The sequence below is a fragment of the Cheilinus undulatus genome, linkage group 10, assembly GCF_018320785.1.
Source record: "Cheilinus undulatus linkage group 10, ASM1832078v1, whole genome shotgun sequence".
Classification (NCBI taxonomy): Eukaryota; Metazoa; Chordata; class Actinopteri; order Labriformes; family Labridae; genus Cheilinus; species Cheilinus undulatus.
In genome coordinates, this window is record NC_054874.1 from 7122299 (window position 1) to 7145523 (window position 23225).

Sequence of the window (23225 nt, forward strand, 5' to 3'; positions counted from 1 at the left end):
TTCATTTATTCAAAATGAGTTTAGAATTATTTACAAGAAAGGGCATAAACACAGTGAATCATGAAGTCTGATAAGTTTGCAAACATGTCTTGAGTTTGAAAACCTCAGGCTACGTGAGCTCCTGCTTTACCTCATTAATTCTAGCGATAAGGAAATGCAGGTAATGTGACAGCAAACGATAAATCACTGCTGGTTTCCAGGAAGCATTCTTCTGCAACAGGTGACGCTTAAGTGGAGAAAAGTTAAAGTTTTGCGGTTTCACAATGCAATTATTTCAACATGTAGCGTAATCACACAGTTAAGAACAAAAGCTGGTTATTTACAGTGCATTTGATCCTTTATCAGTTCCTGCAGAGCTGCTGCAGCAGTTGAGTTTGATTTTTATGAGTTAGATCTTTAACTACTGCTCTGATTTAAAATTTCAACATGTCTTTTTAATCTGTTTTCTTTTTTTGCATATTTAAAAATGCATGTAAGAGACAAGCCCTTTGAGGTCCTAATCTTTCTGTAACAGAAATATTTCCATGCGTGTTTGTTCAAGTGTCAGTAACAAAGGCCACACCAGACATATGGATTAAAGCAACAATACAGTGATCTATACAGACAAGGCTGTGCGTGTTAACCTTGCGTCATTGTGAATTATCAGCTCATTCTAATTCATGTTTTCATCATGGTTGAAGAAATCTGAAATACCTGAGTAGTGCTGGAAAACAACATGCTATGCTTCTATTTTAATAGAGTGCATAAAGGTCGAGTGTGCAGAAACACACCCAGCCTGAGCGAGTCTTTGTTTGAGGAAGCAAAGTCCCCGACAAGAGCAGTCCTTCAAGATGCAATAAAAAGCACTGCTTTCCCGATGAACTCCCATGGCTCAGAAGTTTTCCTTGTTGAAGTAAAATTTGGTCTTCCGAGGATCCACGTCTGAGTATTTGACACATTTTTTCTCCAAGACTTTAGCCAGAGCCTCAGGGCCGCATAAGAAAGTCCCCACCACAGATCTGAAAACATAAACCAATAGAAATTAGTTTTCAGGTGGAGAAAGTACAGGACTACTGTACTCAAGTAAAAGTTCAGTTACTTTGGTTAGAATTTACTCAAGTAGAAGTAAAAGTACTGGCCAATAAACCTACTCAATAAGAGAAAAAAGTAATTTATAGTTAAAGTGCTGAGGAGTTGTACGGTAAAATATGATCTTTCCTGATTGGCAAGAACAACATGAGAATATACATCTCTAACCAGGCTGTCTGGTAAAATCACACCTTAATAACAGTGAAAAACACAGCTGTTTTAGTTGTGGTGTGGAATCATTCTCTTGCTATGTGCTACTGACTGTCATGTAGTCAAAGCCAAACTACCAGCTAGTTTTCATGAACCTCCTTGTTTTCATTTTTGGATTTTCTACTTAGTAATTGAAGCTTTTAAAAATGTAATCTTGCACAACTTCCACCAAAATATACGCAGAAAAAAGTAAAATTACTGGTTTCAAACTCAAGAAAGTACAAGTACAAAAAAGCTACTGGATTGCAGTGATTTGAGTAAATGTAATCACATCCCACCTCTTGTCACAGGTAAGAAACTAGAAATGTCATCCAGCTATGTGCAGCTATGCGGGGCTGCACTTAAGCTCTGAAGCTGGAAGACAAATTTCAGTTTGAATATAGTATGTATAAAAAAAATCTCCTGTTAAAGTGAGATGCTGACACTACTCTAAGTTTTCCTAGCATGCTCATAGCAAGGTGGAATAATTTCCTCTTACTAGGAAATAGGTTTAACCATGCTAGTAGCTATGTAGAAATGGGGGTCATCAGGGGTCATCAACTACATTTGAACGAGGGCCAGATTTTTTTTCTATACAGGCTCTTTGGGGCTGATATCTTCAAAACTAAAAACATTTCTAAAATGTTCTCATTAGCATTTTTGTTTAAATATTTTAATTTTCTTTCAAATGTATGTAATCGTTAGGCTCTAACAGTGAGATCAGTCCTATTTATCACAGTCAGCCACAAGGGGGCGACTGAGATATTTTAGCTGAATATTCCCGAAGCCAAAAGTTGACATAGAAAATGAGTTTTATCAGGAATGGATTGATAAATTTGAGTTTAACAAGCATCATATTTGCTATTAACAGCTGACAGGTGGTTTTCTGAAAAAAAAAAAAAAAAAACAACAACAACAAAAAAAAGGATGAAACATAAAGTCACCTTGATGAAACTTTCAATCTCAATTTTTTTTTGGAGTTGTTTTAAAAGCTGCTGGGAGCTTATTAAAAAAAAAACAACAAAAACAAAGAAACATATCTTTTCCTCTGCATGTTCTGGATTTGGTGATGCTCTGGGGGTCGGATGGGAGGATGTGGGGGGCCCTGATGTGGCCCCTGGGCTGCCAGTTGATGATCACTGTTTAAGTTTCTTAGTTTTAGATTTTGAGTCATTTTTGACCATTTTAAATCATTACTTTGAATTGTTTCTCACATTTTGACCTTTTCAACTCCTAAATGTGACTTTATTCCGCAATTTTTTCCCTTTAGTCTCACAATATAACATTTTATCTCATATTTTGACCTTTTCCACTCCTAAATTCGATTTTTAAAACAAAATTTTGCCTTTTACTCTTACAATTTAACATTTAAACTCATAATTTGACCTTTTAAACTCATGATTTAAAATTTTCTCTCACATTTTACCTTTTAAAAGACACGATTTTGACTTTTAATTTTGTGTTTTGACCTTTCGACTGATATTTTTGACTTTTTATTTCTGTTTTTGAGCCTTTACACTTCAGCATTTTGACTTTTTCATCTTAAAATCATTTATCCTCAGTGCTAAGTCTTTCACCCCATTAATGAGGTTGTCAGTTCATAGTAAAATTTTGACCCTGTTTGGTTGTCAGGCTGGATCTAAATTTAAAATCTAGCACTGAATATCATTTACAATAAATAAAAATCATCAAAATGTACATTTTTTAAAATAATGTTTAAAATGACTAATAATCTTGATAACATTTTAGTCTCAGAAGTAACAAAACACAGCCATGTCTTAACTCATGCCACCTTATTATCTCTTATTTTGTCTGATGCATTAAACTGGTGTCATGGTTTATCTGGTGTTGGATTAACTGGTGCCTCCTTCTGTCTTTCAGAGGCATTAATGCTTCTTGGGAAGAGTTTGCTGAAGTGTACTGTAGTTTGGGACAGGCTGGTCAGACCAAATGCCACAGTAAATGTTGAGATATTCAAAAATAAAGTTTGAACCTCTTGAAGATGTTAGAGGTGAATCTTCTGGGGAGCATGAATAGTTCAACTAAATTTCAGGGCAATCAGCTTTACGTTTAAGTCTGGATCACACAGATGAACTGAAAAGCTTCAGAGGAATGATGGTGTTTTTTTCCTTACGTGGGGTTTTCTTTGCGGACTTGTTCGAACTCCTTGTCCCAGGCAGGCCTTCCATAGTGCGTTTTCTGTTTGAGCCCAGTGACCACATCTGTGTCCTCGTCAAAGTGAACCCACGCGTGATGAGCCTGTGAGGAAAAATGAGGGAGAATGCTGCTGAGTTTTAGATGAAACGAGCTAACCTGGTATATCAGGACTTTGACTCATGCTTAGAGACAGCTGATCAGCTCTCATACATGGCTCTGATCCCAGCCGGTCAGAAAGAGCTTGTAGGTAAGGAAATCCACCATTCCTCTCTCCTCCATCTCTCTCTCCAGCACCTGAAGGAGGTCGGCGAACCACTCGAAGGCGTGTGTTTCCCGGCAGAGCCAATAGAAATAGATCTGAAAGCAGGAAGCAGATGCAGGCAGCTGAACAATGATCCTCTTACAAAAGAGCTGCAGATGACTCGCTAACATAGCTGTATTGTGAAATCACACATTGTCCTTTATTTAAGTGACAATACTAGGTTCTTTGTCAGTGTGGTGGCATGGATTTACAGGTTTGATTGTCAGAAACAGGCTGGTTGTGAAACTGCGTGGGTGTGAGGATTGTTACCTTCCTGGTGCGGAGTTTAGGGTTGGAGTTTTTGAACTTGTACCAGATGGATTTGAGGATGGAGGCGAAAGGAGTGACTCCGATGCCAGCTCCCACCAGCATGCTGACCTCATAGTCGAACACGTCCTCACTGGCTGTGCCGAAGGGTCCATCCACGCCCATTCTGAGGGAAAACCAGACAAACAATACATGAAAAAATCCTCAAGAACAACTGATGCGATCATTTTTGACTAGAAAAATCACAAAAATCTCTTTAACATGAAATCTGATTCTGCTGAGTAATGCCCATCAAAATCTGTAATGTAAAATAAGTGACTACATAAAAATTCAGCCTCTTCAAGTCAATATTTAGTGGAGTCACATTTGGCTGCAGTCACAGCTCTGAGTCTGTGTGGATAGGTCTCAGCAGGCTTGAACATCTGGACACTGCAATTTTACTCCATTCTTCTTTGCAAAACTCTGCACTATAAACTTGTTTTTCACCACTTATTCTGTCCATTTTTTCATACTTAAATACATGTTTGCCTCTACAAACCATTTTTGTCCACATTCTCATATTATTTCCCCACTTTCTCTGTCCGTTTTTTACCCCATTTGAACAATTTTTAAACCCTTTCAAACACATTTTTTCCCATTTTGCCACTTTCTGCACCTTTGTTATCCTATTTTCTTGTTTTTAACCCAGTTCAACATTTTAAACACATTTTTACCAATATAACCCATTTTTGCCACTTATTAATCCTATTTCCTCACCTTTTCTGTCCATTTTGCCCTATTTAAGCCATTTTGCCACTTTTTAAACCCTTTTCAACACCTTTTTTACCCATTTATGCCACTCTGGATTTATTTATTTCCACTTTCTCTCTATTTTTTAGCCAACTAAAACACGTTTGGCACTATAAAACTATTTTTATTACTTTGAAATCATATTTCACCTTCTTTCTGCCCATGTTTGTGTCTTTCAATCCATTTTTGCCCCTTTAGCCATTTTTTCCCACTTTTTGTGTGTTTTCTTTCCATTTTCCAGGTTCTAAACCATTTTACCACTTTCTAAACACTTTGCAACACTTTTTCCACCTGTTTATGCCACCTTGAACCCGTTTTTCTCACTTTCTGCCTTTTTTTTGCCATTGTAAACCCACATTCCTACTTTTAACCCATTTTGGACACTATAAACCCAAGTATATCACTGTCTTTAAATCCATTTTTGCCCCTCTTAACCATTTTGGTCACTTTATAATCCTATTTCCCAACCTTTTCTGTCCATTTCTGCCCCATTTAAGCCATTTTGCCACTTTTTAAACCCGTTCCAACACCTTTTTTGTCCCTCAATGCCACTCTTGAATTCTTTATCCCATTTTTGCCCCTGTTAACCCATTTATACCCAATTTGCCAATAAAAACATGTTTTGCACTATAAACCCATTTTTATCACTCTGAAATCCTATTTCACATTTTTTTCTGTGCCTTTGAATCCATTTTTGCCTCTTTCAGCCATTTTTTGCCACTCTCCATCTTATTTCCCCATATTTTCCTTCCATTTTTGCAGAATCTGAACCATTTTGCCGATTTTTAAATCCTTTTTCTACCCATTTGGGCAACTTTAAACCCAATTCTGTAATTACCTGCTCCTATTTTCTACCACTATAACCCACATTTCTACTTTAACCAATTTTTGCCACTTTCAACACATTTTTGAAAATGTAAACCAATTTTTTAATCACTTTGAAATCATATTTCACCATATTTTTTCCTATTTTTGTGAAAAATTTCCCTTGTTAACCATTTTTGGCACTTTTTAATTCTATGTCCCCAACTTTTCTGTCCATTTTTTCCCCCATTTAAGCCATTTTGCCACTTTATAAATGCTTTTCAGCACTTTTTGGCCTGTCTCTGCCACTTTTAACCCATTTTTGCAACTTTCAACACACGTTGGCGCTGTTAACCCATTTTTGCAACTTTTCAAAATGAGAAGTGAGCTGCAGAGGTGGACAGTGATGAACAGCACATCTGTCTAGTGGGGCCACGGTGTAATGGAGGCTGGGTATGACAGCATTCTGAGTTACAGAGGTGAGTTTGGGCAATTAAACTAGCAGCTGATGGCAGAAAATAATCGTGGTCATCACAAGTAAGAATGTGGTACAGCAACAGAACAGCAGCTTCCAGTAGCAGTTAGCGCTTCCTTCTGTAGCAGTCTTTGATGACTGACAAGACACATCCCATTACCCAGCCCTAAAAATTTAGAGTTTCTCTGGCTTTGAAAATAATCTGTGATGATGTAAGAAATCAAGCAATAAATATATCTAACATAGGAATGATCATTTATAATTATTTAGACATTTCAGTGTGAAAATTCTTCGTAATGTTCCTTTAACTCTGAGTATCTTAGAAGAGGTACTTACTTTGGTCCCTGTGCTCCCTCTGGCAGCTCCTGCACGATGCTGATGAGTTTGTCAGTCCAGTCCCCAGCTGAACGGATGTGGACGCTGAAGAAGTCCTCTTCTGGGGCGGAGGTCATGGTGAACGGGTGCCACTCCAGCTGGGAGATGGCTGGGCAGTTGAGGAAGACATATTGGCCCACTTCCATCTTAAAACCGTTCTTCACCAGCTGCAGCTCCAGCACCTTAGACGGTCGCATCACAATCTGAGGGAAAAGCCAATGGATTAACGGGGATTGAACAAAACCTGCAGAGCCAGTCATATGGAAAATGTGAATCATGAGGCAGACGTACCTTTCTGTATCTGACTGTCTGCATGTAGCGAATGAAACGGAGCAAACGCTCACAAAGGTACAGAATCATGGGACCAATCACCCACATCCAGGTCTGGAAGATAGTACAGATAATAAATCACACTTTTATTTGTAGTAGGTGCAAAAGATGTAGTTTAAATAAACTGATAAAATGTGAACCTGTGGGAATCCTCCAGCGAACTGTGGGATGGGACACTCAGGAATCCGTCCCCACTCGTCACTGCGGTCCTTACAGATGGTGAAGTTGTGCGGTGGGTCTGTGGTCTGTTGACTTCTCACAATGCGTCTGTATGTTACAAGTACATGTTGACCCAGTTGGCTGTAACAACAATGCAAACTTCCTCATGGAGTAGGGATTAATCTTACCCGGCTCCGTGGAAGACCAGACCGGCGAAGAAGATGATGAAGAGATGGTGGGTGTACCAGAAGACCTCGAAGTAGCTGCGCCTGATGACCTCCATGGAGGATGTGATGATGAGGATGAGGGCCAAGGTGATGATGACACCTGTGAGGCCGGCAATGGTGGTGAAGACAAGGTAGGTGGGATTCTGCTGGGCTTCCTGAGCAGAGAGTAGTACAGATATGAAGTTCAAAGCAGTCCAGTTTATAAAATCAAAAGGTAGGATCAGTGATGGAGATGATTACAGAAGCCCTATGCGGACAAGCCAAGATTTTTTATGTTTTTACAGCCAAGTTTTTTATATTTTTACAGTTTTCCTTTATGATTGTTTTCTCAACATCTAGACCTTCAAACCCCATTTCCTCTGTGTTATAAAAACATAAAATCTACATCGAAATGGACTCAACCTGCCTCTTTAGTAAAGCAGCACCTATCACTGTAGACAGCCTATTGTGTTGTTTTGTAGATTGACAGATAATTGTTGCGTTATCATGCAAAACAAACATGTCATGCTGAGATAACTGGAAAAACAGGGCAAGATCAAAAGAACACAACACAGCCACTCCAGAACATTCCCCTTGTTGTCTTTAAAACATTTCTGTGTAGCTTTCGCTGTATGCTTCAGGTCGTTGTTTTACTGACTGAATTAGATTTTCCTATATTTTGCTGTGTTCATTTTACCCACTACCTTTACAAGCCTTCCAGGGCCCCACAGCATGATGCTGCCACTGCCATGCTTCACAGTGGGGATGGTGTGTTTGAGGTCATGTCAGTGTTTGGCGCCTCATCTGATGGCCAAAGGACTTTCTACCACTTGACCATGGAGTCTTCCACATGCCTTTTGGTGAACTCTAGTCCAGATTTAATCTAAATTTTCTTCAACAGTGGCTTTCTCTTTGCCGCTCTCCCATAAAGCTTTGACTGATGATGAACCTGGACTACAGTTGTCTGCAGAGTCGCTCCCATCTCAGCTCCTTCAGAGTAGTCATAGGTGTTAGCGGCCTCTCTCATTAGTCTCCTACTTACATGCTCACTCAGTTTGTGAGGATGACCTGTTCTAGTCAGATTTAAACATGTGCCATATTTTTTGGGAGTTCTTTTGGGAGTTTTTTGTAATGTTCTTTTGTCTTCATGGTGCAATGGTAGCCAGGAATACTGATTAACCAGCGACTGGACCTTACAGACACATGTGTCTTTATAATACAGTCACTTGAGACACATTCACTGCACTCAGCACTCTGCACGGTCAGTCACTTAAAAGATGGTGAATATTTATGCAGTCACTTATTTTAAAATATATATTTTTATTTAATTGACATTACTTTGTAGAAATCTGTTTTTACTTTGACACTAACAAGGGTTTTTGTATATTTTTTGTCAAAAAAGCCAAAATATATATTGACCATGATTGCTTTATAAAATAAATTAAATATGTATCAAATTCAGTATATTTAATAATTTAATACATATTTTGGTAACAAAAGAGCAACAAACAGGAGTGCCACTTAACTTACACTATCTAAAAAAAACATGTTTTAGAGTAAACACGTTGTAGCGTTTCCATCTGAGAGACTCATTCCTCCTCTTCATCATCTGACAGATCTAGATAAATTCAGCTAAGCCAATATGTTTGCACTAAATCCTTTTTTCCATCTCTTATACATGCCACTTCTTCATGAGGAAATGCTACAAGCCTTTGTCTAGCCCAGTGTCTAACATTTGGTCTGCTTATGTTCCTCCAAATAATTGCAGTGGATCTTCTGCATGTTAAATCTGTCATCCTCTGATCATATTTAGTGAAGCTGTGATTTTTTATGGTTAACCCAGGATGTCTAAACACATTTACTCAGCTTGCATCGGTGCATATGATCCTTTAACTTGCATACATTTCACAGAGAAGCTCTAAACCTTCCTTCAATCACATGTAGTCGAGATGACTCACCACGCCTATGAAGCGGATGGGGTTCAGGTAGGTGGTGTTTTCCGTGTCGTCCAGGGTGGACAGAGCCGTGCTGAGTTTGTCGTAAACTCCTCGTCTGCTGTTGTTGTACCACTCCACGTTCAACAGATGGGCGATCATGTGAACGGCTGTCAGCACACGGAGAAGAGACACTTAAAACTGCTGCAGAAATATGCAACCCGACTTTATAGAAGGGTAGTTTAACATACACAGCTATGAGTTCAAGATCTGCCTTATCTTTGAAAGATTTATGAGGAAAAATCCTTTAAACCCACCATTAGTAAATATTTAATTTAGGCTTTGTTAACCTCCCTCTCCTCTTTCCATCCTCCAAGCATAACTCTTTTTAACCTTTGACCTCTGCCTATCTGTGTTTTTAACCTCGCCTAATGTTAACAGGCTTTTAGTTTGATGTTTTTCCCCTCTTTCCTCTATTCTGACTCTGGAGAAAATCCACCAAAATCTGCACTTATCACCCTGGAATAACAGAAAACTTCAACTAAACTGACATGGTGTTGGAAAACAGCCAATCTTATTCCCTTCACTGCACGGCTTACTGAAAAATGTCTTCCTTCTGTAAAGGAAGAGTGTCAGAGTTCATTGATATGATAGCATGACTGAGGTGAACCACAACAGCCACGGAACAACCGCTGAGAATGAAAGACAGAAATGCAGCAGGTGAGCTCACCTGTCATCAGGCCGATCATGTACGCTACCAGTTTGTGGAAACTCAGATTTTTGTCCAGTTGTTTCCTCATTGTTCTGCCGCAACACTGAAGAGATAACAGATGAGAAAAAGGAGGAAAGGAGGTGAGACAAGGGCAAAGAAGATCTTTCATGGCTGTGACTGAAACCGACCAGACAAGAATATTAAGAGAGGAGGAAGCTTGGGCGAAAACATGAACTGTAAAGTCTGAAGAATAAAATTAACATTTATAGCCCTAATTTATTTACCTACTAAGACCATCTGTGCACATATGAGGACATCACATTCTGGCTTTTCTACTACATAGCAAAAATTTCTACTGTTAGAAATTTTAAGAAAATTGTCTGGACTGTCCAATGAAGTTTAAGCAAATCCTGGGCAAATCCTGGGAGAATTTACTGGGAAATTTTCAGGAATTTTCATTGACTTTTTTTGGATTATATCTTGGAAATTTTCAAGAATTTTCACAAAAATTTTGGTATATTATATATTTTAGAGAGTTGCATTGGGTTTTTCTTTAGCTGTGAAAATGTTAAGTATTTGTATGATTTGTTTGTTTGTTTGTTTGTTCGTGGAATTGTTTTTTTTTTAAATTCTAAGTCAATAACTATATTTAACCATTCTTATCATAAATACATAGTTCATGAAGGCTAGCATTAGTTCACTCAGGACACAGCAGTCATACACCCAACCTTGATCAGCTGATCCTAATTATCGCCTCCAACCTCCCACAGCCAGTCAGAGCTCTTTCTCTCAACACAGTGGTGTATTCAAATATGACATACTTCTCATTAATCCCTGCTTGCATTAATGCTGATGCACCACACTACCACTGACAAAGCTTATCCTCCTCCACCCCAGCCTCCTCCTTTATAGCATAAAGCTTGTTGCCTCCTCATTGTCAGCTTCATGCTTCTATGGATTTATTACTTTTGAACTAATCTTATTGTACTCAATATGCAATGTTTTAAATGTATCTATTTCCAGCTATGCACTCCCTGGAAAGTGAAAGCATGCTGCTTCACTAACCCAGGGAGCATGTTTAGAGCAGAGTCTTCTCTGCCAAGTAAAACTGTATGTCAGTTTTGCAATAAAATTGTTAAATGTCACACCCATTTTCTTAAAATGGTACAAGCCATCTTTTTGGAAGAGTCGTAAATGTGGGCGTGCCACAAGCTAAGAAGCAAGAACCAACACAACTGATGCAATACACATGAGGGCCTGTTTACAAGGCTGTTCAGGGGCCCAGCCATTTCAGATGGTGGTTCTGCAGCCCCTTAATAAAAATAGACAATACTTATGTTGTTGTTCTTGTTTGATTTCCTACGTCAAAAAGGGGCAGCCATATTAACTTAAGTCTGTTTCATAACCAGGAAAAAACTTCAGACTGGAGCTTTAAAATATGGTGGCAACAGCCAAAAAAAAAAAAAAGTTTCAAACTTAAATTTGAAGTAAAGACAATTTAGACATTTCAGAGGCTGTATGGGAACATTTAGGTTTGCTATGAAATTATCAGCAGTCAAACAAGTTTATTTAACACGCGTGAAAATATTCCACTTTAATAGCATAATAAGCGTGTATAAGTGCACCTCGCCCTATTCGAAAACGTGAGCATCTCAATCTTACCATGAAAGAGCCGCGGATCAGAGACAGCAGGTTTCTGCACACTGGCAGCAGGATCAGCATGCAGTTAAAGTTGAGGACAGCAGCAGGAGCTCGGGCCCAGGCCAAGGCAGACTGGAGAACAATAAATACACACATTTAATTCTGCCCGGATGAACTGAGATGGTTTTCATCTGACTTTACGCGTGTTTCTTACCCCTAAAAGATGACGCGTGTAGAAGAACTGATCCCCCTGGTCGTAGAAGAGGTAAAACCAGACGAAAAGGAAGGTGTTGATGCCCATCCAGACAATCTGCAAACACAGAAAAGACCATTTTCTCAATATAGCTCTATTTCCATCAAAAGAAGCGTAAATTTCTATGCTGCGTAATTTGGAACAAAAATAATGGAGGCCGGAGACCTTTAAAACATGCATTTAACCAAATTAAACATTCATATTTATCACATATTTTAGTTATTTTTGTACCATAACTCATGAGGTTATGGTTTCTATCCGCCATATATCTGACCATCTGTTAACTATTTTACCTTAAAACGTTTTGGAGTTTATTTCCTAATTTTAATAACGTTTTTAACCCTTCTTTTGGGTAATTTCTCTCTTCTCGCGATGTTTGGATGCTCAATCTGAAGCTCTATTAACTGCCTAACTGCAGAAATGCGCAACAGAATTAAACATGTACATTTTATCTTTCTGCGTTTAAGGTAAAGAAGTTTACGCGGTTCAACATTTTACGCAACAAATCTGTGCGTAAAATCTGACCCGAACCGTTACAAAAGCCAATCTGGAATACGAAAGTTAAAATTCCCTATGTGAAAACATCAGCCACTCACCAGTATGAAGGCTGTAAGCCCATTGTTGATAATCCAGTTAGCCATGATGATCACTTTATCTCGACCCGCAGCAGTTTCCCTGCATCTTCACCCCGCGACACCTTTTTTATCTTCAAGCCTCCTATCTGGCTCCTCCCTCCTCTGCAGGTGTGCAGGTGACTCAAGGAAGCAAAAGCTGACGCCTTATGACACTGTGATGATGATAGAGTTTATAGGAGAGGTTTCCTCTTAAAGTTGAATGGCCACATTATCACCTTCTGGAAACTCAAGGCTGGAAAAACAAGTGTGGAATGAGGAAGTTGCACCATGCAGGAAATTTTGCTCTGCTGGACTGAGGCAATGAGTGGGAGAATAAAGTTTTATTGTGTGTGACAAGAAGGAGTGACGAGTCCTGATTTATTGTTTATAAAAAAGGGCATGCAACTCAGGGAGGACATTAAATTCTTTTATTTAATTTTCAAGTAAACAGCAGTAGTCAAGGCACCGAACAAATAAAACAAATCATAAAAAATGTGAAAGCACTTTGACAAGTTAATTCATGGCAGTTTTGTAAATGCTTCATCACCTTTAAGGTTAATTTATGTAAGACAAACACCTGATAGTCTCATCCAGGACCTTTTTTTTTTTTTTTAAATCAAGGCAGCCAGGCTGGACAGCGAACAACACGAGGCATTCATCACAGCAGTCGGGGTATGAGGAAGATAAATTCTTCTTCTGACCTTTTCTCACCCTCCTGCTCTGTTTTAAAGAGTTGTTTTAGTGCTGATGCAAGCGTGTGCAAAGAGGTTAGGGAGGAGGAGGGATAACCCTGAGAGAAGGAATACTGGTAGGAGTCCTGCTCAGTCTTTTAGGGCTCCCAGGACTCACTTGGCACATTTCTCTGCACACCTGGCTCAGCCCTCCTGTGCATGACCCACTGCTGTTCTCTGAAGTCGGTCTTTGTGCATCCCTGCATATCTGTGCATGCTACATTCTTGAGGGGCCACGTGGTGCAAGAACAGTGGGTTATCATGCGTCATGAAGACATCAGTGAGAACACAATGCATCTCAGTGTTGGTGCACTTTGGAGTAAAAGTGAGCTATAATTACAATTTTAATCACCTTGTCAACTCAGAAACACATAATCATCTGTTTTTGAGTCACTTTAGGTGTCGCTGCACCTTGCAACACAAGTCTGGTTGCATTTCCACAGTAAAGCATTTGTCAATTACATTCCACTCTTCAGGCTGCATCCATTATGTCTTCAATAATAGCCGTCTCACGCTCTCCCAGCTGACTTGTGATGTCTGGAGGTTCTGTGTTTTGAGGATCCAGCAGCTCCAGTGGCTCCTCTGGCCCAAGAACCAAGGTACCGGCAGTAGAGTATGTAGGCTGCTGCTTCCTCTGTCTCCGGCTCCCTCCCTCCCTCCCTTTATGGCAGCAGACGCAGTGCAGGCAGTCATGGACGTTGTACTTAAAGAGGCGTCTGCAGGGATGGCAGAACTGATAGAAGAGCAGCATGAAGAGCACAGCCAGGCTGTAGCCAATCAGCAGCTGCACCCCCAGCAGCGGTGCGCACACGTACTCGAAGAAGTCTGATTTGTAGAAGTACCAGAGCGTGATAAGGATGAAGTTCTCCACAAAGCGTCCAGAGTAGTAGAGAGCCAATCGGTCCCAGCGCTGCTTTCTCTCGATGAGCTCCTTGTGTGTGAGGTCAAGCTGCACTGCCGACCAGCAGAAGATGTTGATGCAGGCGTAGAGTAGTGTAAACAAGCACAGGACCACCACGGTGCCAAGCTTAGAGAAGTTTTTCTCCACATCCTCTGTCAGCGAGCCTTTTCTCGCCCAGAACTCGGCCCAGGGGAGGAAGAAGAAGAAGAGCAGGTTTGCCAGGCTGACGAGGATCACCCAGTGTGTGAGCGCCGTGGTGAAGAGTACCAGGGCTGTGATACGTGTGGCGATCTCTAGCCCCCTCCAAACGATCATGCACAGGTAGGCTGCAGGGCGCAGGCGAACCTTGTAGTCGTCGTAACGGATCTGGATGGCGAGAACGCTGCACACAAGAGCCCCGTATACGATAGAGATCAGGGTGATGATCATGAGGGCCACTGTCAAAACAAACAAAATCAGATATTAGAAATCTGTATAAATGACAGTCCCTTCACTGAAGGCTTCAAGCACAGACAACTCCTTTTATCATCAACAAAAGTTTTAATGTAATAAAGAAACTAATGCGAACTTGTGTAAAACCTTGGAATGAACCTTTAGGATGGCGATTCCTCAGTACATAAACTCCTGTTCTTATAGTGTCTTTTAATGATGATGTATTTTGCCAAGATTGTGTAAAGATCGCCGGATGTGGGAGGTAGGGGTGTCAAACTCAAGGCCCAGGGGCCAAATCCGGCCCGTGACACAGTTATACCTGGCCCCCCTGATCAGATCATATTTTTATTATAACTGACCCACCAGTATGAGGTCTGCAGATTTCCTCCAGTATAACATTGTAAACTTAACCTTGATGACTGAAAATATCCTTGTTCAGACATAAGAATTAGAAATAGTAAAGAGTTAAAACAATTTGATAAAAAGTCAGGAATGTGGGAAAAAAAATTGTGTTTTCCTTTTGTATTTTCTAATTTGCAGTTATGGTTTTGACTTTTTTTAAATCATATTTTGACCTTTTCAAATCATAATTTTGAATTTTATCTCATTTTTCACCTTCTAAATTCTTGTTTTGAATTTTTTCCTCATATCTTTACATTTTCAACCCCTAAATATAACTTTTAATCCCAAATTTTGACCTTCGAGATTCAAAATTGTATTATTTTTTTAATCTCATCTCTTGACCTTTTAAACCCATGGTTTTGAATTTTATCTCATATTTTAAACTCCTAATTTTGAATTTTTTTTTTTAGCAATTTAACTGTTAAAGATCACAATTTTAACTTTTGACTTTTTTTTTTAATCTCAAAATCATTTATCATCAATATTAATGTTTTTTCCCCTATAGTTCATTACCAGTGAAGATGAGGTTGACAGTTTATGGGGAATTTTGACCCAGTTAGGCCCTCAGGTTAGACCCAAAATCAGATTTCGGCCCCTGCTGTGACTGAGTCTGGCATCCCTGGTTTAGAGGGTTGGGTGGAGTGGGTTAGTGTTGTATATTTCCTTTTATTTCCTTTATTTTATCCGTCTGTTTGTAAAGCATTGTGTGCTACATTGTCTTGTATGAAAAGTGCTTTATAAATAAAGTTTGATTGATTGATTGGTACAGATAAGATGGATCATCTGCCTTCACATTCACTAAAACTGCTGCTGACTTTTGGTTTTAATTATAAAGCATTAATCATGGTCAGAAATGAGGAGTCACAGTCAGTTTCAAAATTATTTTTGAGGCAATTCAACCTCTCCAAGTTTGAAAATAAGTGTGCAATAAAGATGTAAAGTTGATCTCCACGTGCTTTCATGACCTCATCTCCTCTATCTTTCTTACATCTTGCAGGGAGGAAGTATTTCTCCTGGATGGTGGCGTACAGCTGCAGCGTCAGTTGAGGCGTGGAGCCCAGAAAAGCCTGGATGACCGCCGTGCGCTTGAAGGCGTTCCTGTGCATGGCTAAGGTACGCTCTGACTGGCCAATTTCCAGCTCCATGGGCAACCCCTGTCCCTTCTTCAGGTGAATCTTCCTGGATATGGTGACATACGGCTCCTCTCTTTTACCGGCCCTGAAATAGACCACCAGAGCCTCGATACACCTGAGGAGGAGATCGAAGGGGTGATGAGAGTAGAGTTATATTTCTACACCAACAGAGGGCAGCATAATATCAGAATTAAAGCACAGCAATGATGAAATTACACTTCATGCTCCAATATCAACCTTTTCAAGATATAACATGAATTTTAGAGGCAGTGTATTTGGTAAGAGCTATAAAGTAAAAAAGAAAAAGCAGAGAGAAGCAAAGCATCCACAGCCTGTTTTTGGTGCAGAAAAATCCAAATCAAACATACTACAGATTTAGCCACAGACACGCAAAATAAAAAAATGAGCTTAAAAATGTTTTATCTATACGGGCTCCATCACAAACAGAGCTTTCTTTGTAAATCACAGCTTAGCAAACAGAAGCACAAACAAGAAAAACCACCAGAGGGCAGACACAAGACAGGAGAGAAAGATCCCTGAGGCCTCTATGCATACTCTGAGAATCTCTGGGTGTGGTTCCCTTAATGTTTGCAAGGTAAATGCTCCCTGTGTTCCATCTCAGGCAACGATACAAACACTATTTATGTAGACGGAAACATGTTTTTCCACTGTAAGGCGGTGGCATGTGAGAGGTGGCTGCTTACACTCAGGAAAGTATCTTAAACTTTAACCAAAAAACACAGGATGTATGGCAAATGCATGCATTTCTACCCTGGAATATTTCCTGACTGGAAGCCAAAATGAAACAAAAGCACACTTAAATAATTTCAGACACAAATAATCAAGTTCCAACAAGATCCAACTGAACTGGAAGTGCAAGATTTCTAATCCCTGAAAGATGTTTGTGAAATGACCCACAGTGCTGCACATCTGTGCTCAACCTGCCCCTCTCTGAGGATTCCCACCCTAGCTCTAAATCTCTCATCACTGCGCTGGAATGTTGACTTTTCCTCCAAAATCTCCAACTTTGGACTTCAAAACGAGCCTCCCACATAACCCCACTCCCTCACTGCTGGACTACTAGCCCCTCTGACACTCAGTAGTCAGCAGCAGTAGGACATTTTCAGAGTCTGTTGCTTCAGCTGCTTCTGGCGGGGAAAATGTGCACTAGTAGGGCACAGAGCCAGGCGTCCACACATGCCCCTGAACTGTGTCTGACCCAAACGTTTGAGCCTGGCAGGGGAAATGTTGTCATTACTCTTATCTCCAAACCAGCTCATACTATATTTACTCCTGCCATGGGCGTATGAGGACACTTAGCTTTAGTCTACAGTACCAGTTAGAGCACAAAAACTTGATTTACTGACATCGTTTCCCTGGAAATCTGGCAGTGCAGCGGGCTGAGCCGGCAGTACAAACCTAAGCCAGCGTGCACTTAGGATTCTGTGAAGACACAGAGAGTCAGACTGAATTTCACTTAGGGGAAAGGAAAAAGCAGCACTGACGAGTGCATTAGCCGAGAGAATCGATACGCCGGCTTCCTAGGCGGCCTCTTATGGATTTATAAGAGGAAACACAGAGGCTTCTGCTCTGTATTTGCAGTCTAAACATGCAATCTGCTCCCTCACAGTATGGTGCAAGAAACAACACAGGAAAGAAGAGGACATGCCTTCAAAATAAGAAGTCAAGAGACAGCTGTGATACTCTGAGTGAAGGACAGCAGAGAGAAAGGAAATTCTTCTGATAGCTCTTTAGCAGGATCAGCTTGTTTTGGTCACTCAGGATTGCACCATCAGGCTTATCATGCTCGCAGGCAGACTGAGGAGTCTGTCAAATACAAAGAGACTCAAAACAAGCAGCGCTGCATGCTCAGGCTAGTCCAAACTGATGGAGTAATTATAGAGCGACTGTCGCTGCTTCAGGATCAGGATGAGAGGCTGAAGAAGACAAGTCAAGACAAGGCCCATCCTGAGGAAGAGAACCTGACCCCTTACTCAGAGTTTGCATATTTTCTGTGTGGAAATGGTTGGGCTGTTTTCCCTGGTTGACTCCAGAAATAAGACAAGTCTCTCAATGTAAAACTGTTGTTACATTTAACCCTTAAGAGATTCCAGCCATTTTGGCTGTGTTGAATGAATATAGCCCAAATTTGCCAGAGGATATTCCTTTATAAAATGTTTTTTAGAATCATCAGCTCAGTTCCTTAAATTAGTCTACATTGGCTAAGCTACACAAAAACTGACACATTTGCTCCTAACGACAAAAAATGTCCCATTGAAAACTACTGAAAATGCCAAACTTGATCCCAGATTTATCTTAACGTAAACAAATGTATTCCTTTACATTAAGATTTCATTTTGGACTACCAGCTTTCAATTTTAATTTTTATATTTGCCCACCAGATGGCGCAACTTTTTCCCATTCAAAGCCTGACGCAAAATTTCACAGTTGTTGTTTTCTGCAAGGCTGCCTTACCACTGAAATGATAAGTGTGTGTTACTATTGACGTTCAATAATGGTGTGTGTGTGTAAAACAAAGTGTTGTGTGTATGTGTGTGTATTTCATTTGTTTTTGTGATTTTTCTCTATTAAAAACAGTGGCCTTTAAGGGTTCAAATCACCAAAATATGAATTATATTTGATATGTACATTTCAGGCTGAAGTAGTTTTAAAAAATGGACTTGTTTAAAGTGTAGAAAATACATTTTAGGAAGCTGGCATTTTTTGGTGTTAGGACTACAAGTGTGAGTTTGTTTTTAATATGACATTGCAAAAAAAAAAAAAAGCATCAAAATCAATGTTGCTGCCAATCTATGACCCATCTCAGGGCCTCATAATATTGATAGTAATAATAATAATAATAATAATAATAATAATGATTAAATTCTACTTAAAATGTATTTTATGGAAATTATCATATATTTTTTTCAATTAAAACAGTGGAGTTGTGTAAACATACTGGCCTGTAAAGTGTTAAAAACCCTGAAAATTCAATCAATATTTGATATGTATATTTCAGACTGGAGTAGTTCTTAAAGACTGACTCAATCAAAGTGGAAAAAAATACCAACACGACTGTTTGTGTTATCGGAAAAATTCAAACAGTTTCTGAAAACTGAGAAATTGTGTTTCACAGCCAATATGTGATTATTACCATAATTTCACCTTTTCTCATTTTAAATCTAGCATAAAATTCCCCCTTTTTTGTAGTTCTTCATTTCAAACTGTTAAAACACTTTTAACATGATGCAAAATTTAAATAACTACCATTTATTAAAAGTATTTTTAAAGTATTGTGGAAAAATGGGCAAAAGCACTAACTCACAGGACATTTTCTGGGCCTTTTATGGTTAAAATAAGAAACAGAGTCCAGAAACTCAGGTGTTAAAGGGTTAATATATATTATTTTTTTTTAGCAGTTTTTGGGATGCGGATAATAAAAACCTCAATAACTATAACAAATGTCTGATGTGCATTTCAGGCTGAATTAGTTTTAAAAGACTGACTTATGTAAAGTGGAAAAAAACATTAATATATGTTATTTTTACAGCAGTTTTTGGAAAGTGGCCATTTTTTGTTGTTGGGACAAGTGTGAGGTTTTTTTGGGACACTGCAAAAAAAACAATCAAACTCCAAAAAACCAAATAAAACAAAACAAAAAAAAAAAAAACACCCAATACATCTAAATCAGTGTTGCTGGCAATCATCGACACATCTCAGGGCCTGATGATAATAATAATCAAATACTCCTTGAAATGTTTTTCATGGAACTAATTTACATTTTTTTTTGTTTTCTTTTTTATAAAAAGTTATATTTTGGAGTTATATAAACATACTGGCATTAAAAGGTTAAAAACCTCAAAATTATAAAAATATATTTAGTATGTAAATTTCAGGCAGAAGTAGCTTTAAAAGGCTGACTCTTTAAAGTGGATAAGTAAAAATTATTTTTACAGCAGTTTTTGAGACACGGACATTTTTTGTCCTTAGGGGCAAATGCATTAGAATATTAAAGGAACTCTTCAGGGTGAAAGACTATGGGGTTTGAACTAAAGGACATGAGTGCAATGCAACAAGATCAGCAATTACACATCCCTGAGTCACACAGGAAGCCTCCCATCGGAGCACAGAAGCAGCAGAGGTGATTTGTTTACAAAGGCATGGCGTGCAATAAGAAGAGCTTAAAATAAAACAGAAGACAGAACAAGAACAGGATGAAATGTTCAGCAACAGCAGTCTTGGTATTTACATCCTGGATTAACCGTCACATTAAAAACATTACATTCATCTAAGCTCAGTTTTACAGACAAAAACACAGAAAAAGAAGCCGGCACATGCATGGCATTATAAAGGTTCTCCATGGGTCTGGCTGTTTGAAATTACTGGCACCATAAAAGCATTCTTAGGCGGAGGAAAGACGTGTTCAGGATCATAAAAAGGCAAGCAGTGGAGAAAGATAACAGATGCCAAAGTGGAACAGTGCTGGACCATTTCAGCCACGCTAGCACCATGACAGTATGGATGGTAACGTCTGCATGGATGTTATCTGCCCAGGCTGAAACATCCTAACATCTGCTGTCAATTATTTGGATCAAGTGATGGACTACAGAACATCTACAGAAGCACACATCCATCTTATTTTACTTGATTTAACTCTGACATCAATCTGTAAATGTTTCCCCAGGATCTGATTGTTTTTATCTCTTTGTCTTGAGACAACTGTGCTGGTTTCCCATGCTAGCAGCTGTTTTCTTGAGATCTCTTCATTGTGGGCAAAACAGAGTTGCTAAACTAGTTGTGGTAAAATGCCTTACCTCATATACATATTTGCACAGATAACTAGTTTAATTTGTTTACCGTGCTCAAATGCTGGAAGTAATTAATCTATTCACTGTAACTCTAAAGCTGTAAGGAGGCTCTCTGTGTTAAAATGCCTCACCTCATATGCACATCAGCACTTATCAACTATCTTAAATTATCTTCATATTAATCTGCCCACATTCTTGCATGTTTTATACTCTGATCATGTCTAGTCAGCATCTTTACACCCTTTTCTCATCTTCCAACCATACTATCAATGTGCAGACCTGTATATACTAGGAATAATACCTACAAGGGCTTGTGCACATTTTAAATCTTAATTCTTTATACATTTTTCATTTTATTTTCTTTTTATTTAATGTCTCATTCATGTACACTGAGAGCAAAGCTAATCAAAGTCAAAATCCTTGTTGCATACTTGGCCAATAAAGCAGATTATAAAGCTCAAGATACTGAACTAAAACGATTCAAAGATTCAGATTCTCAAGATAACAACCAGCAGGTGTTGTCTGGTGAAAACAGAGTAAAATAAACTCGGTGGAGGGCGTTCGAGTTTGTACACTCATCATCTGTTGAAAAACAACTAGAGAACCCGTGGCTTCCTGCATCTGTTAGCTCCTTTAAAACAGATATAAAATATTTTTTATTTACGGCTGCATTCCCAGAAATTTTAATTTCTCACTTTTACTTTGTGTCATAGCTTCTGATGCTTTAAATGTCTTGTTTTTGGCTCTGTAAAGCACTTCGAATCACATTATCAATGAATGGTGCACCATAAATCACATTGCCTTGCCTTCTGGTCCAGAGGGAAACTCACCTCAACTCTATGAGGAGAATAAGTCAAAGGCTACAAATAGAACATCTAGTTTGAATTTTTAAAAGATTTTACATCTTTCTTTTGGATTATTTTTGGGGCTTTTCTCCTCTTTTTATTTTGATAGGACAGCTGAAGAGTGACAGGAAACATGGAGAGAGAGTGGGGAAATGCAACAAACAGAGCCAAGACTGGGAATAGATCCCGCGACCTGTGAGTGACTACAGCCTCTGTTCATGGGCGCCTGCTCCACTCACTGATCCAAAGCTGTGTCCAAGAAAAGATTTTTACATCTTTCGTGATAGAGATTCATGATATTATTAGTATAACATTGGTATGGGCCGATATTAGCTTTAAAAGTTGATTATCGGCATTGGCAGATACGAACATTTCTGCCAATGATTACAGCTGATGCATCGGCAGTAAATATCTGCTATATTTAAGAATAAGTTTGTGGATTTTTAGGCAGGACCTATGTCTACAGAAGTGCTTTTCATTTTCATTCTCATTCCTTAAACTTTAAAAGAGTATTTTAAGGAGTGAAGTTTGAGGTCTAAATTACCTTTTAAAACCAGTATCTGCATTGGCAAAAATGAATTTGTAAATATCAGAATACCAGGTATCTACAAAAATCCAACACTGAGCAGCCATTATCAGTTATTTTCAGCGAATTTCCTGTCTATTAGATTTATGTTTTCTTTTCAAGAAGAAGAAATGCCCATACACTTGCTCAGTGCCATAAAATACCAGCCTTTATTTCTTAACGTTTGCTGTTGTCTGTTATTTGTTGGCCTGCCTTTTTCATTTGGCTGTCCTCATGAATCACTTTCTAACTTTGATTTTGAAACGTACTCTATAAATACAGGCCATTATTATTATTACATAAGTAGCTGCAGATGTAACCACGAGTCGAGTCATTTGTTGGCCTAAGTCTCATCACTAACTATCGACTCAAGTGACATCACTTGAGGCCATTCAACAGATTCTGCAAAGCTTTTCCCAGGAGTAAAGAAACACGACAAATGTGTAATTCTATGCTACGCCTTCAAAAGCTATAGATCTTTCATTATAGACTTGGGGGGACAGGATTAATATATGAGATACCAACATTAATATTTGAGATATAAGATAAAAACAAATAGTCGAATAATCTTAACGAAACCAAACTTTAGTACATAAGATAAAAGAAAAATCTCTGAATGCATATTTGGTTTCTCTTTTTTTTAAAGTGACCAAGACATATTAAGCTAAATGTTTTTAAAACTAGATTAAATTTGTCAATGCTTAGTAGTGGACAAAATAAGTAACAGTGGTCGAATCTTATCTCGACACTCACAGAATTTCCTGCTTAGTGAGTGAATGCCTCAAGGCTGTTGAAATGTCAAACAGTTAAGTGCAAAATGATGGTGATGGAAATTTACCCTTAAGGTCAGTTCACATATTTGCAATCTTTCCTTTCCAACAGCTCATTGTGAGATTGTGGACATGTAAAATGTTGCTGTACTACCCTCCCCCTACCAAAAAATACAGATAAATCATGGGGACAGCAGAGAGATCAGCTAGGAAGGTTACCGCACCTACAAACTCAACATTGTTGTTTTCTGTTGGACTTTTTTGAAATGCAAGAGCACTGATATGAACTAGTAGTGAAGATGTTTGTTTTCAGGCGGTCAGGAAAAGGTGTCCCATGACTCTTTATTTGTCATTGAGCCTTCAG

General features: G+C 38.9%; 2 protein-coding genes across 3 annotated transcripts in view; both read right to left on the bottom strand.

Annotated features, from left to right (window-relative positions):
* Nucleotides 1-4: 4 nt before the first annotated feature.
* On the bottom strand, nucleotides 5-12597 carry nox1 (NADPH oxidase 1). The gene is made up of 13 exons (XM_041797090.1): nucleotides 12257-12597; nucleotides 11622-11717; nucleotides 11429-11539; nucleotides 9785-9869; nucleotides 9079-9224; nucleotides 7103-7296; nucleotides 6896-7022; nucleotides 6717-6809; nucleotides 6387-6628; nucleotides 3986-4148; nucleotides 3625-3771; nucleotides 3392-3516; nucleotides 5-998 (listed from the first exon to the last, which is right to left on the bottom strand). Exons 1-13 carry the CDS (start codon nucleotides 12299-12301, stop codon nucleotides 872-874), a joined length of 1701 nt encoding a protein of 566 aa, XP_041653024.1. The 5' UTR covers nucleotides 12302-12597; the 3' UTR covers nucleotides 5-871.
* A 91-nt stretch (nucleotides 12598-12688) lies between these two features.
* The window catches only part of xkrx (XK related X-linked), a 35096-nt gene continuing 24559 nt past the window's right edge, over nucleotides 12689-23225 (bottom strand). For both annotated transcript variants that reach the window (XM_041797092.1, XM_041797093.1), the window contains exons 5-6: nucleotides 15729-15988; nucleotides 12689-14343 (exon numbers count right to left, since the gene is read on the bottom strand). In XM_041797092.1, the coding sequence (XP_041653026.1) occupies nucleotides 13478-14343; nucleotides 15729-15988 (1126 nt within the window). In that variant the 3' untranslated portion in view covers nucleotides 12689-13477. The remainder of the gene's footprint in view (nucleotides 14344-15728; nucleotides 15989-23225) is intronic.